Source organism: Heteronotia binoei, chromosome 5 (genome assembly GCF_032191835.1).
Source record: "Heteronotia binoei isolate CCM8104 ecotype False Entrance Well chromosome 5, APGP_CSIRO_Hbin_v1, whole genome shotgun sequence".
NCBI lineage: Eukaryota > Metazoa > Chordata > Lepidosauria > Squamata > Gekkonidae > Heteronotia > Heteronotia binoei.
This window is the reverse complement of record NC_083227.1, coordinates 127,291,489-127,305,955: the sequence shown is the minus strand read 5'-3', so window position 1 is coordinate 127,305,955 and position 14,467 is coordinate 127,291,489. Positions and strand designations below refer to the sequence as shown.

At 43.2% G+C, this 14,467-nt stretch overlaps 1 protein-coding gene across 1 annotated transcript; it reads right to left on the bottom strand.

The window, feature by feature from the left end:
- Positions 1–3,698: 3,698 nt before the first annotated feature.
- LOC132572051 (anti-apoptotic protein NR13-like) lies at positions 3,699–4,235 on the bottom strand. The gene has a single exon (XM_060238838.1). It carries the CDS (start codon positions 4,233–4,235, stop codon positions 3,699–3,701), a length of 537 nt encoding a protein of 178 aa, XP_060094821.1.
- Positions 4,236–14,467: the final 10,232 nt, after the last annotated feature.

Here is a 14,467-nt window from a genome sequence, read left to right as displayed (position 1 = left end):
AGGATCCGGAACCATCAAGTTCAAATCCTGACTCTGCCACGCAAGATTGCTGGTGACTTTGAGCCTATCACGCTCTCTTGCCTTAGCCTACCTCACAAGGTTGCTGTTGCGAAGATAAAATGGAAAAGGAGAAAAACAATTGATAAGCTGCTTGGTATCATGATTAGGGAGGGAAACAGGATGTAAAAACTAAGCACTACACCACAATGGTTTCAATGAAATGTGGAGGCTGGACAGTTGTAAGAGACCGCAGAGGCTACTGTTACGCGGCTAACCCTACTGACGTCCAAGCTCTGACAAAATTGGGCTAGTCGGTTATATTCAGGCTTCCCATGAAACATTTACATGCGGATAATTAGAGAAATAAGAGCCCCAGTGGTGCAGAGTGGTAAAGCCGCAGCACAGCGGTTCTAACCTCTGCTAACGACCTGAGTTTCACGGTTAAAACAATTTTATTTGGTAACAAATTATATGTCCTGCATCATTAATAACTTCTTTTAACTATCCCACATATTACTTTCTAGCCATCCCTCCCCCATTACTTGACCCCCGCCGGTGTTATTTACTTAAAATACTAATGTTTAAAGGTACCCTTAACTAATAAAAAATGAAAATTAACATTCTTCTTTTTTTTTCTAAGACTTCATCATTATCAAAAATTGTTCAATGTCCTTTTATTTTCCACTCCATCTTAAAAACTTCTAAATCATAACCTCTTAAAATTCTTGTTAACTCGTTCATTTCACACAATGTCATAACTTTTACAATCCAACCCCATTTCTCTGGTATTTTTTCATGCTTCCACAACTACGCATATAATGTCCTAGCGGCTGAAAGCATGCACCAAATTATAGTTCTATTTTCTTTTGGAAATTTTTCCATTTGTAATCCCGACAGAAAAGTCTCTGCGACTTTCTTAAATTCATATCCCAAGATCCTAGAAATTTCTTGTTGAATCATCCGCCAATACTTTTTTGCCCTTTCACAAGTCCACCGCATACGGTAGAAAGAAACTCCATGTTTTTTACATTTCCAACATCTGTCCGGCATCTTATTATTCATCTTTTGCCAATTTCTTAGGAGTCATATACCACCTGTACATCATCTTAAAACAATTTTCTTTAATACTATGATACGTTGAGAGTTTCATAAAGTTCTTCCACAAATATCCCCAAGTTTCCATATATATTTCTTTTTTTACATTAATTGCCCACTTAATCATTTGAGATGTCACTACTTCATCTACTTCATTTTAAAAGTAACATATAGATTTTTGAAATTAATTTTTCATTGTCTCCAAGCAGAACTTTTCCCATTTCTGTTTGTTCTCATCTTATTCCTTCAGTTTTAACATCGCTTTCCACCAAACTTTTTATTTGTTGCGTTTGAAACAATCATATTTATTATTCAACTCTTCGGCAGTTTTCAATTCTATTTTACAGCTTTGTATTTTTAGTTTATACGACACCCTTTTTCCCTCTCCCATCTCCGCCGTTATCCTTATTACTTCCGCAGGCACTGAGGATAGAGAAATGTTACGACCGTTCCTTTGTCATAGATTGCTATTTGATCATGTTTTGCGCGCTTCGGTTTTAATACAAAGGCACGCAAATCGGGGCCCTCGGCGGTAGTTTCTAAAGCATCCGCGCAATTCGATGTTTTGATTACGCGTGTCTTAGACGGTCGTTGTATATAATCGAATAAAATATAATACGCGATCGCGATGTATAACGTTAGACAACCTTGTTACTCTGACTTTTGACAACCCCGAGATAGGCCCCCTTCTGCGAATTCGGCTCAGCGGCCCGCCACCAATAGGGGAGTCGCCGTTGTTCAAACGCGCCAGCGGGTGCGGGGGGGGGGGTCGGCGCAGGATTCTCTTTAAATACGGGAAACCCGAGCGCCGTTCTGACGGCTCCGTACCACCATGGAGAAATTTTCTAACATGGAGGGACCCCTAGGCATCAAGCCTCACAAACATTCAAGAAAAGGCAACGGTGATGAGATAGAAGCGGAGAACACCACCCCCGAGAAGACCCCTCTAGAATCTGTACCCGAAAACATGGAAGAGGAGAGTTTGGAGAACCAGGAAGCAGAAACAGATGCACGGGTAAGTTGTGAGAAAAGAGGAAAGCTGGGAGGATTGCGATGGCGGGTCATGTAGCGTTATGCCCTTTCTTTTTTTTTTTTTAAATTAGGCGGCGGAGGGATCAGAGACCAAAGTCGCTGATTTAGAGGATTTGATCATGTGTGGGATGCTAACCCTGGTGTTGCTCAAATCTTTAAGAAAGCGTGGTTCTAATCTCAAGAACTCAACACAGGTGGAGAATAATGAATCCCCTTTGTGGGAGAGTTCCACAAAGAAGGCTTGGGAAAAGGCAGAGCTCTCTGAGAATGGCGTCTCTATCAAGGAGTCAGAACGTGGAGGGAAGGCGCAAGAAAATATGGAGATTGTGGAGGAAACGGTCTATTTGAAAGCGCTCTTTCCGAATGTAAGGCCTAAAAAAAAAAAACACCGAGGTGTATGGAATTGGGGGGTGGGGGGCCCGCTCATGAGACAGGATACTATTTTTTTTTTCCTTCAAACTTTTAGGTAGAGAATGTGGCAGCGGTCAACTCAGGGAGGCCGGACACCTGTCACTGCCCATACTGCGGGGGTCTAGCACACTTTCAAGATTCAGATGAGGAAGATTCCCTAGCAGATGCCGAGCACGATACCGCCGGTGATTCCGGAGCGGACATGGAGGATACCTCTGGAGATTCTGAAGCAGACACGAAGGATGAAGCTGTGGAAAAGGCGAGGGAACCCCCGGTTGATGAAGCGCAAACACCGGAGTCTCCAAAGGAGGTTGATTCCCTCATGGAGGAAGAAGAAGAGGTTGCAAAGCAGGAAAAACATACAGATTAGAATCGAGAATGTCCCAACCACATGTAGATGAGAAAACACACACGTCTGTTTGTATATAAGACCCGTATCCTGAAGCGGATAGTAAGAACTGTATTTTTTCAGTAGGGTGGGGGAAATAGCACGCTTGTTTTTGTTTTCTCACGTTGATAAAGCGGATGTATCGTTGCTACACTTTCTGTACATACACACGTGTCTAATCCTTGTGAATCGCAACACGACAAAGATGTACGCCGTGTATTTCTTACCCTGCCCCCCCCCTTGCAGGATTTCCCGGCAATCCCCCCTTCCCTCCTATTCGACACCAAAGTGGAAGACGCCTCATTCGCGGGGAACTGTAGACACGTGGGTCGGGATGCAGATTGTTGTTAATTAAAAAAAGCTACGCTTTGTATATTCTCGCTTTAATAAAATACTTTTCTATTAGATATGACGGTATGAAACACGTGGTGTGCTCGACTGAAATAAGCTTAGAATTCCCACCGTAAAAATCCAAACACACATCGTTACGCCGGTTGCACCGCAAGGTCATCTAACGTATTTTAGCATAACGTCTCAGTTCTCTAGAATGGAACTAACAAAACATACAAACTTAGGACCTGAACAATCTTTGTTTCCATTTGTTTGGTTTTTTGACGTTGCCAAGGTGGGTTGTGCTTCATTTAAACATTCAGGCCTAGACACCGATTTAAGCAACGTTATTAAAATTGTAAAAATATAGAGCGGACTCATCACGGGTACTTGTTCATAGTTTCATAGCGCTTGTTCATAGTTTCGAGTTCACGATGTACTTTTATCTCACGGCCATGAGGAAAGCTAATCCTGCTAGGACAAATCCGGCGGTCGCTATGATAGTGTTGCTTTTGGTATCGCACCGGCTGATTGAATCAGAACCGTGTTTGTTGAAGTAGCGGTAGAACCCTTCCCAGCCACCATGCGCCTCCAGCCACTCACGCTTCTCCACAGACAGATAGATGACAAATGCCTCTGTCAGGCCGCCGATCTCCTCGTGAGCCCCCCGCCCAGCCAGCGCTGTTGCCAAGGTGCCGGTGAACACAAACAGCGCCACTACTCGACCCCAGTTAAGCCCGCCATCAGATGCCATCTGCGCCGCCACACGTCTCAAATGGACGTCTGCCCTACCAGGCTCCGGCAAGATTGCTGTGGAGCAAATGGAGTGAAAGAATGTCTTCTCACGGCTCTCCAGCTTGTCAGCCACTCTCCGCAGGGTCTTGGCCGTGTGGCTGTGAGACAGCACCGAACCACTCAGGTTGCGTCGCAAGTAGCCATCCACCAGTCGCCTTGTCTCGGCTGTCAGATCGCTCAGCATAGCGACTCTTCGATGACTGCCGATGAATACGTCGGCCTGCTCCAACCGTGCCCCAGTACCGCCGGTTCTATACAGATACGGTTTTACAACCTACTTTCCCCCAATCGGTAGGTTTCTTACAAACCGAGAAGCCGACAAATTAAGCATCTGTAATAGATACGGTCATAGAAATGTAGAGGAAGTACCGTCCGAAAGAACACGGGTAAAAGAATGATGGGATTACCTACGTGTATAGACAAGGAACATACCCCCCCCCCCCTTTCCCTAACATGATCCGGCAGCGGACTATAACGCTGTTGCTCGTGTGTTACTTTGTAATATGTTTATTGCACCCCAACCTGATTCCGGCCTCCCCCCATTCTCACCTTTTCCCATTATGCTCACCCTCGGCACTTTTGATTCGTAGCCATCTTTATACAATATTACACCCGCTTTCCTATATAAAATCAGATAGACTCCCTCCGTTTCTTACCCCACCTGCCCCAGCTAATTTTAATCCGCCCAAGCAAACGCCGAAGAAACCTATCCTCCCACAATTGCGATCCGCAGCCTTTACACCGTCACTCCTACCCTGTTCAATAGGTCATATTTACAGGGGAGTGTTTCACCGTAAAGTGAAAATAAAGGAAAAAAGCTTATATGTAATAACAGGGTGTGTCCGATTATTCAGTGTATTTTTATACTTTGTTTCTTTGTTGCCCAAAGTGTTTTACAAAAAGCCATTAGCCAAAAATTGGCATGATTATACATTATTAAAACAAACCAGGAGAAGGACTTTCTGTGTTGGCGGTATCGGATGAGAGAAGAGACGGCCCCCGCCTTCAGCCGGGGCATAAGAACGGAACCGCTACAGAAAAAGACTTGCTCCGGCTTTTAAAGAACTTTTAAAGAGCTGTTCAGGATTATGTGGGGAAGAGCGTGCACGGTGTTGATTTTTTAAAGTAAGGAACCCGTGAAAAACACGCTGTCGGTATTAGGACTTGTGTTTAAACAGCTCTCGGTCTATTTTAAGTTTTCTCGGTGCAGAGACGTTATTTTCAGCGTTATTGGTAAAACCATACGTCTATCGACGTATCGGCGTCAATCTCCCTCTTACTGATCAAAAGCGACCTCCCTAAATGCAACGTGATCTTTTTAATATCGAATATTTTTTAGTATCAAAATTTGCACAAACTCAACGGCTTCTAAATACATTTTTATTTTTATACATGTGAATGTATAAAATGTACATTTATTACAGAAAGTTTTTAAAATTTATTTACAAAAGGGGGAAAAGAAAGGTATTCACAGATGTGCCATTCTGAAATGTATTATGCAGAAATTTCTCAACAAGTGTCACATAGGGTTGGTGGCATTTCTGAAACAACGTTCTCAATTGTTCACAGGGGGTCGGGGATGTTCGTACGCCTTCCACCAGGTTGGCCAATGTTATGACATGATTCTTGTTAATACCACAACAATCAAGAAAACACGCAATAACCGTGATCACATACAACACGGGGCTCATATTCAGATTGCGACAAACATATCTTAAGTTCTCATCGTAGAAAGCAGAGGACCACGTCAAACATACATGAGAATTCTGTCCGGGTCTATCTAAAATGCATCCGTCACACATAGAATAAGAGAGATCGTTGGAGCAATAATTGAGAACAGAATAAGCGGTGGCAGTTATCAGTTTGTACATCGCAGAACGTGACTTTTGCTTGTCCACAGGTGGAACGTCTTCATCGGACACTCCCACGTATTTTTGCAGGACGGTTTGAATCGACGTCTGAACACCGGACAAGTCCACGAGACAAATTTTCTAAAAAAATCACAAACACACAAAATGAGAAAAGGAGTCTAAACAGAAACAACACAACCTTTTACACATCTTTCCCATGTTGTTCTACCCACCTTAAATGTATCTTGTTGTGACGGATTCACAACTCTCACCATCCTGGAAACATCTACTCCGCTTCGGTGTACAGGTTTCTGCCCCATCTTTCATTTTCTCGGGGGAAGCAAAAAGGCGTTTAGCAAGAACCGGCTGTACATTCTCCTTGTCAGAATCGGTGCTAGGTTTTTGAATCCTCGCTGTAGTTTTCCTCCTCACGGGTGCTCCAGGGACCACAGGATTAAAAACAGACAGAGGTGTATTCGCCATGGTGGTACGGAGCCGTCAGAACGGCGCTCGGGTTTCCCGTATTTAAAGAGAATCCTGCGCCGACCCCCCCCCCCCCGCACCCGCTGGCGCGTTTGAACAACGGCGACTCCCCTATTGGTGGCGGGCCGCTGAGCCGAATTCGCAGAAGGGGGCCTATCTCGGGGTTTTCAAAAGTCAGAGTAACAAGGTTGTCTAACGTTATACATCGCGATCGCGTATTATATTTTATTCGATTATATACAACGACCGTCTAAGACACGCGTAATCAAAACATCGAATTGCGCGGATGCTTTAGAAACTACCGCCGAGGGCCCCGATTTGCGTGCCTTTGTATTAAAACCGAAGCGCGCAAAACATGATCAAATAGCAATCTATGACAAAGGAACGGTCGTAACATTTCTCTATCCTCAGTGCCTGCGGAAGTAATAAGGATAACGGCGGAGATGGGAGAGGGAAAAAGGGTGTCGTATAAACTAAAAATACAAAGCTGTAAAATAGAATTGAAAACTGCCGAAGAGTTGAATAATAAATATGATTGTTTCAAACGCAACAAATAAAAAGTTTGGTGGAAAGCGATGTTAAAACTGAAGGAATAAGATGAGAACAAACAGAAATGGGAAAAGTTCTGCTTGGAGACAATGAAAAATTAATTTCAAAAATCTATATGTTACTTTTAAAATGAAGTAGATGAAGTAGTGACATCTCAAATGATTAAGTGGGCAATTAATGTAAATAAAGAAATATATATGGAAACTTGGGGATATTTGTGGAAGAACTTTATGAAACTCTCAACGTATCATAGTATTAAAGAAAATTGTTTTAAGATGATGTACAGGTGGTATATGACTCCTAAGAAATTGGCAAAAGATGAATAATAAGATGCCGGACAGATGTTGGAAATGTAAAAAACATGGAGTTTCTTTCTACCGTATGCGGTGGACTTGTGAAAGGGCAAAAAAGTATTGGCGGATGATTCAACAAGAAATTTCTAGGATCTTGGGATATGAATTTAAGAAAGTCGCAGAGACTTTTCTGTCGGGATTACAAATGGAAAAATTTCCAAAAGAAAATAGAACTATAATTTGGTGCATGCTTTCAGCCGCTAGGACATTATATGCGTAGTTGTGGAAGCATGAAAAAATACCAGAGAAATGGGGTTGGATTGTAAAAGTTATGACATTGTGTGAAATGAACGAGTTAACAAGAATTTTAAGAGGTTATGATTTAGAAGTTTTTAAGATGGAGTGGAAAATAAAAGGACATTGAACAATTTTTGATAATGATGAAGTCTTAGAAAAAAAAGAAGAATGTTAATTTTCATTTTTTATTAGTTAAGGGTACCTTTAAACATTAGTATTTTAAGTAAATAACACCGGCGGGGGTCAAGTAATGGGGGAGGGATGGCTAGAAAGTAATATGTGGGATAGTTAAAAGAAGTTATTAATGATGCAGGACATATAATTTGTTACCAAATAAAATTGTTTTAACCGTGAAACTCAGGTCGTTAGCAGAGGTTAGAACCGCTGTGCTGCGGCTTTACCACTCTGCACCACTGGGGCTCTTATTTCTCTAATTATCCGCATGTAAATGTTTCATGGGAAGCCTGAATATAACCGACTAGCCCAATTTTGTCAGAGCTTGGACGTCAGTAGGGTTAGCCGCGTAACAGTAGCCTCTGCGGTCTCTTACAACTGTCCAGCCTCCACATTTCATTGAAACCATTGTGGTGTAGTGCTTAGTTTTTACATCCTGTTTCCCTCCCTAATCATGATACCAAGCAGCTTATCAATTGTTTTTCTCCTTTTCCATTTTATCTTCGCAACAGCAACCTTGTGAGGTAGGCTAAGGCAAGAGAGCGTGATAGGCTCAAAGTCACCAGCAATCTTGCGTGGCAGAGTCAGGATTTGAACTTGATGGTTCCGGATCCTAGTGTGGTCCTCTAATGCCTATCCTAGTTGAGAACATTGTTCTTACATTTCAGTCTCAGCAAAAAAAACAAAAACAAAAAAGGGGGGGCTACAGTAAAGTAAGTAAAATACTCCGCTGGCTCTAGCGGGTTAAGTGCTAAACAAGAACCTAGGAGACTCGTGTTCAAATGCAACTCACTGGGTGATATTGGCAAAGATGAATAATAAGATGCCAGACCGGTGTTGGAAATGTAAAAAAAAAAACATGAAGGTTCTTTCTACCGTATGTGGTGGGTTTGTGAAAGGGCAAAAAAAGTATTGGCGGATGATTCAACAAGAAATTTCTAGGATCTCGGGATATGAGAAATGGGGTAGGATTGTAAAAGTTATGACACATGGTGAAATGGGCAAGTTAACATGAACCTTAAGAGACTATGATTTAGAAGTAATTAAGATGGAGTGGAAAAAGTTAGGACGTTGTATGCGCGGTTGTGGAAGCAAGAAAAAATACCAGAAAAATGGGATTGGATTTTAAAAGTTATGACACTGGGGTGAAATGGGCAAGTTAACATGAACCTTAAGAGACTATGATTTAGAAGTAATTAAGATGAAGTGGAAAAAGTTCAGAAGATACGTAGAAAAAGAGTGGAAAATAAAAGGACATTGGACAATTTTTGATAATGACTAAGTACAAGAGGGAGGAGGATATTAATTTTGGTTCTTATTAATTAAGGGTACCTTTAATATTAAGATTTTAAGTATATAACACCGGCGGGTGTCAAGTAACGGGGGAGGAGTGGGTAGAAAGTAATATATGGGATAGATAAAAAGTAATTATTAATGATGTAAGAAATTGAAATTTATTGCCATATGTTACTAATAAGACTGTTTGAAACAAAAACATTTTTCCACCCTCAGATCACAATCGTGCCAGGTTTTTTTGTTTTGGTTTTTTTAATCTTAAGAACATAAGAACATAAGAGAAGCCATGTTGGATCAGGCCAACGGCCCATCAAGTCCAACACTCTGTGTCACACAGTGGCAAAAAATTTTATATACACACATACACTGTGGCTAATAGCCACCGATGGACCCGTGCTCCATATTTCTATCTAAACCCCTCTTGAAGGTGGCCATACTTGTGGCCGCCACCACCTCCTGTGGCAGTGAATTCCACCTACTCTTCACCTACATGGCTTCTGCAAAGGGAAGTCCTGCCTCACCAACCTTTTAGAGTTCATTGAGAAAGACTCGCCAGAGATTCCTGAGTAAACTTAGCAGTCATGGGATAAGAGGATGGGTTCTCTTTCTGATTAAAAAACTGGTTCAATGACTGTTAGTAAAGAGTGGGGATCTGTGGACAATTCTCACAATGTAGGGAAGTATGCTACGGGGTCCGATAAGGATTGGTACGGGGGCAAGACTATTTCATTTATTCATAAATGATTAGGAACTAGGGGTGAGGTGCTGGTAAGTGTAAGGTGATGGCATAGTGGGTCAAAAAAAATCCCCACTTCACGTATAAGCTAATAGGGATAGAACTTGCTGTGACTGAGAGGGGGGAAAATCCCAAGTGTGTTGAGGATAGTTTGGTGAAAGTGTCAACCCTGTGTGCTGCAGCGGTGAAAAAGGCAAAGTCTGTGGTAGGTATTCTTGGGAACGGGATTGAGAATAAAACAGCCTATATTGTAATGCCCCCATATAGATCTATATCGCAGCCTTGTTTGGAATAGTGTGTACAATTCTGGTCACCGTATCTCCAAAAGGACATTGCAGAGCTAGAAAAAGTACAGAGAAGGGCAGCAAAGTTGATTGGGGGGGGTTGGGGGGGGGGAGCACCTTCTCTATGAGGAAAGGCTGATGAGTGACTTTTCAGTTTAGAAAAGCGATGGCTATGTTAGGGGAGGGGGAGGGTGTGGGGTCAAGATAGAGGTTTATAAAATTATGCAAGGGGTGGAGAGAGTTGACAAACAGAACTTTTTCCCCCTTTCAAAATACTAGAACTCAATACAACGAGGCTGATAGCATATTCAGGGTGGACAAAAGGAAATACTATTTTACACAGAGAGTGATTAAAATGTGGAATTCGCTCCTCTCTCTGCACCCTTGGTTCATCAAGGAGATCAGTTCCTAGGCTGCCCGTGACCCACAACCCCCTCTTCTCCCTAAAGCAGCAACGATAAGCTCTTCTTTTTCTTATAGAATCCTAGGCAACCTCCTACTGCCGGGGCCCTGTTCATTGCTCAAGTAACCCCCCAGACAGCTCCTTGGAGTGCTAACAGGTGGAGGATGCTGACGATGGAAAAAAGTTGTATTGTGTGCCAAGATATTAAGTGAGCTGCATGGCTCAGAACTAAGCCCCAGATCTTCTGATGTTAAGAGTTCCATCAAAAGCAAATGAATGCCTACTTGAATACAATTAAAGGCTCAGATCCTGATCTTGGTGGAACCATATCAAAAATCACCAAAGTTGGCAGTAAATATTTGTGTTGTCAACAATACTTGGGGAACATGGGGTGAATGCACATTTAACAGGGCATGTAGAACTAAAATCATTTAAAACACTGCTTACTGTTGCTTGTTTTTATTTAAAATTTTATTTTATCTACATATTGGACACAGTCAGAGTATATCCACAAAAAAACCAATGGGGCATTCTGTAACCTGTGTGTTTCTATACATGTCAGAAAATCCTATCTTTGTTTATATTTAAAATAACCTAAATTGTATATCTCTGTCCTGCTTTTGCATTTTTCTTAAGTCTACATTTTTCTGCACTTCACAGCCATAAAACCCCTTGACCTCTTAGGACCATTTTTGGGGGTCAAACACTATTCTCACAATTAGCCCATACATAAATTTGATGGAAAAGCTATTTTAAATCACAGACCATAAGAACAGGAAATTTATTGCGTGAGAACCTAATTTCATCTGTTTATTTTGTCCAGGTCTAAACTGTGTCAGCATTAAATAATTTGCTAAGATTCTTGCTCTCTCTCACAGGGTGAATATCCTCCCACGTCTGCGAGATATACATTTCAGCACTTGACCTTTTAAGGTCAAATACTTTTGTCTCACTCTGAGAACAGGCACTGAAGATGATAGAAAAATGTTAGGATTTAATGTGTAAGAAAATGCTATATGTTTACAATTAATGTATTAGAATAGGCATCTAAAATGCTGTTAGGTGGCTAGGTAAATGTTAGGATTTAATGTGTAAGAAAATGCTGGGATGGTTACAATTAATGTATTAGAAGGGGCAGCAAAAAAGTACAATCCCACTACGTCAGGCATTCATTTACTGATCAGGAGGTGGGGGCTGGTGTGGGGGGGAGGGGCAGCTGTTTAATGAGGAAATTGTGGGGGAGGGGCAGCTGTCACTTTTTGATTTCTGTTTGATGATGCGTTGTACGTACTGTATTCTTCTGGCAGGCTTTCTCAGACCAAGCTGCAGACTAGTGACTAGCACCCTCTAACTGCATAACATAGAGCCAGTAGTCCAGCTATCCAACCAGTGAGAGACAGCCATCAATAACGCTGCTCCCCATGACAAGAAATGAATGGATCCAGGAGCCAGGGGTTTGGAGAGGTTCCCTGGCAGGATTGATAAGAGAAAGGCAGATGCCAAGGCGGAGTGGTCATTTGGCATAAAGATGAAAGCTGAGAAGGCCTTTAGGAAGTGAGTAATAGAAGAGTGTGAGGATGACAAGTACCCATCAATGGAGGTACAGTGTGCCAAGGTGGCCAGGAGGCTGTTCAACCCAAGAGGAGTTGAGGCTGCAGCCCACAATGATGCTAATAGGATGTTCCATATTTGGAAGAAAAATAGGGGGAGTCTCTGGGACGAGATGACGCAGAAGAGGAAAGTAGCGATGGCAAAGCCATCATAGTTATGCCCTAGAGCAGTGAGGGCATGGCTTAGGATTTTGTTGGCTACCCTGGAATTTCAAGGTGCACATGAGAACACGTAGAGTTATTGGCTGCATCGCAGGAAAGGAGACAAGATCTGGTGTCCACTCCTGCTCTGGGGTAGAATTGCTGATGTTTCCTATCTTACTCAGATGCTGTCAATTGGCGAGTGACCCCAGAGGCATAACAGAGGGTGGAGAAAAAAACCCTCTCAACATGAGGGGATGCCGCCCTGCAGATTCAAGAAATCGCCTGTATGTTCAGGTCCCCAAGTGGGCAGATGACCTGTAGGAAGAGTGGAAGTCCATACCGTCTGTCCACATTCCCAGTACTAGGGTACAAGCATCCTGGCAATAGCCCATCTGTGACAGCTATAAGATGAGGGATGAGGCATTTATGCAAGGGTGAACACAGACCTCTGCAAGTGATAGCTGAGGGAAGTGTGTAGTGGATCTTATCGCCAGCGTTCCCAGAAAATGATGTGGTAGTTGGCATGGTCAGGAGGTTATAAGTGGCTTGCCCCTGCCTCCTGTTCCTGGTATTCCAAGGAGGTCTCCCATCCAAGCACTTGACAGGGTTGGCCCTGCTTAGCTTCCGAGATCTGATGAAATCAGGTTTGCCTGGGCTATCCAGGTCAGGGCTGGTAAGCTCTTGACACGAGATCATTCATGTGCATCTTCCAGAACCAGAGACTGGTTTGTAATGATCTAAAAGGTAGGATAGGGAGTTGGAGAGATGTCCCGAAAAACAGAAAGAGCTCCCATTATGCACCAATCCCATGGTTTGGGCAGTAGGGAGAGGTGAAGCAACGGGGTCTCTGAAGAGTCAGAGAGAGCTGAGGCACCAGAACCCCAGAAATGTAGGACATGCATGAGGCTAGTAAGGACCCGGACCAAGATGGTTGAGGTCATAAGGCCCAGAGAGGACTGACATGGAGAACTGTGTGTTCTTACCATGTTTGGAGCACATGCGCAAAAGAGAGACTTCTGCACTCCCCGTATGATGTGTGCATGTGTGTGGACCCCACAGGCTAGCATTCATAGTTGTCCCTATGGACTGGACCATGTTTAAAGGATTTTAGATGTCTTTTTCTTTCTCTTTGTGTTGGAATAGGTCAAAGTGGACTGAGCATTGAAAATGAAGATCTGTTTGGAGTTAGCAACCAACAGTTACAGGAGTGTGGTTAAACCTAGGAATCAGAGCAGGCTGAGGAACATTATAGTATGAGAGGGATGCATGATGATTTCAAGTGCCCAATGGAAGTGAAGTGGTTCAACTGAAATGTAGTGGGAATACACACAGTAAATTAGGGGTGCCAATCCCTACTTCACGTTACTTGGCAGGAGCATATCATACAGGGCAGTCCTACTCAAATTGTACTAGAGGGACTAGTACTAGTGTCAATTGGAGAACCAGTTTGGTGTAGTTAAGTGCGCAGACTCTTATCTGGGAGAACCAGGTTTGATTCCCCACTCCTCCACTTGCACCTGCTAGCATGGCCTTGGGTCAGCCATAGCTCTGGCAGAGGTTGTCCTTGAAAGGGCAGCTGCTGTGAGAGCCCTCTCCAGCCCCACCCACCGCACAGGGTGTCTGTTGTGGGGGAGGAAGGTAAAGGTGATTGTGAGCCGCTCTGAGACTCTTCTGAGTGGAGGGCGGGATATAAATCCAATATCATCTTCATCTAGTGCTCTGTGGATCCTGATGAGGCAGAGGCCTCCAGGTCTTGTTCTTGATGACATGAAGTACTGAAAGGGAAGGTGGAAACTTGGAAGGGTAGAAGAGCTTAGTCTCTGATCAGGAATAACTGGACTTCTGCCAGAAGGACAGTTGGTATTAATATGAGCCTTCAACTGGCAGTTAGCTGATGCAGCTGCACTACATTCTCTCAGGTAAGAGAGAAAAGGTGTTGGTTAGTACTGAGGCAGAACCCTGCTTCCAGGAGAGTTCAGATGGTTGGTGCTAGGATTGTCGTTTGTTCTAGGCTGTGTCCCAGATGGCATAGAACCTGGAGGCAGACCCAGATTGTAGAGCGTTGATACTCCCAAGCATCTCATGCCAAACAGTATCTGCAGTAGAGTGGACAACTGTCTTGAGCAGGAAGACTTCAGTATATGTTCTAGTGCCCAACTGAAGACATGATTGGCATCCAGGAATAACAACTACAAATGATGAGTTGTGAAGACAAGAGCATGCCCCCTTTGAATTAGTTTGACAGCAAAATGCTGAACATACTGGTGGTGGGGGAGGCAGTGCTTCTGAGAGTTGCT

Bases quoted from the DNA above. Each gene is read 5' to 3' on its own strand.
- LOC132572051 (XM_060238838.1), bottom strand. From the start codon at position 4,235: ATGCTGAGCGATCTGACAGCCGAGACAAGGCGACTGGTGGATGGCTAC.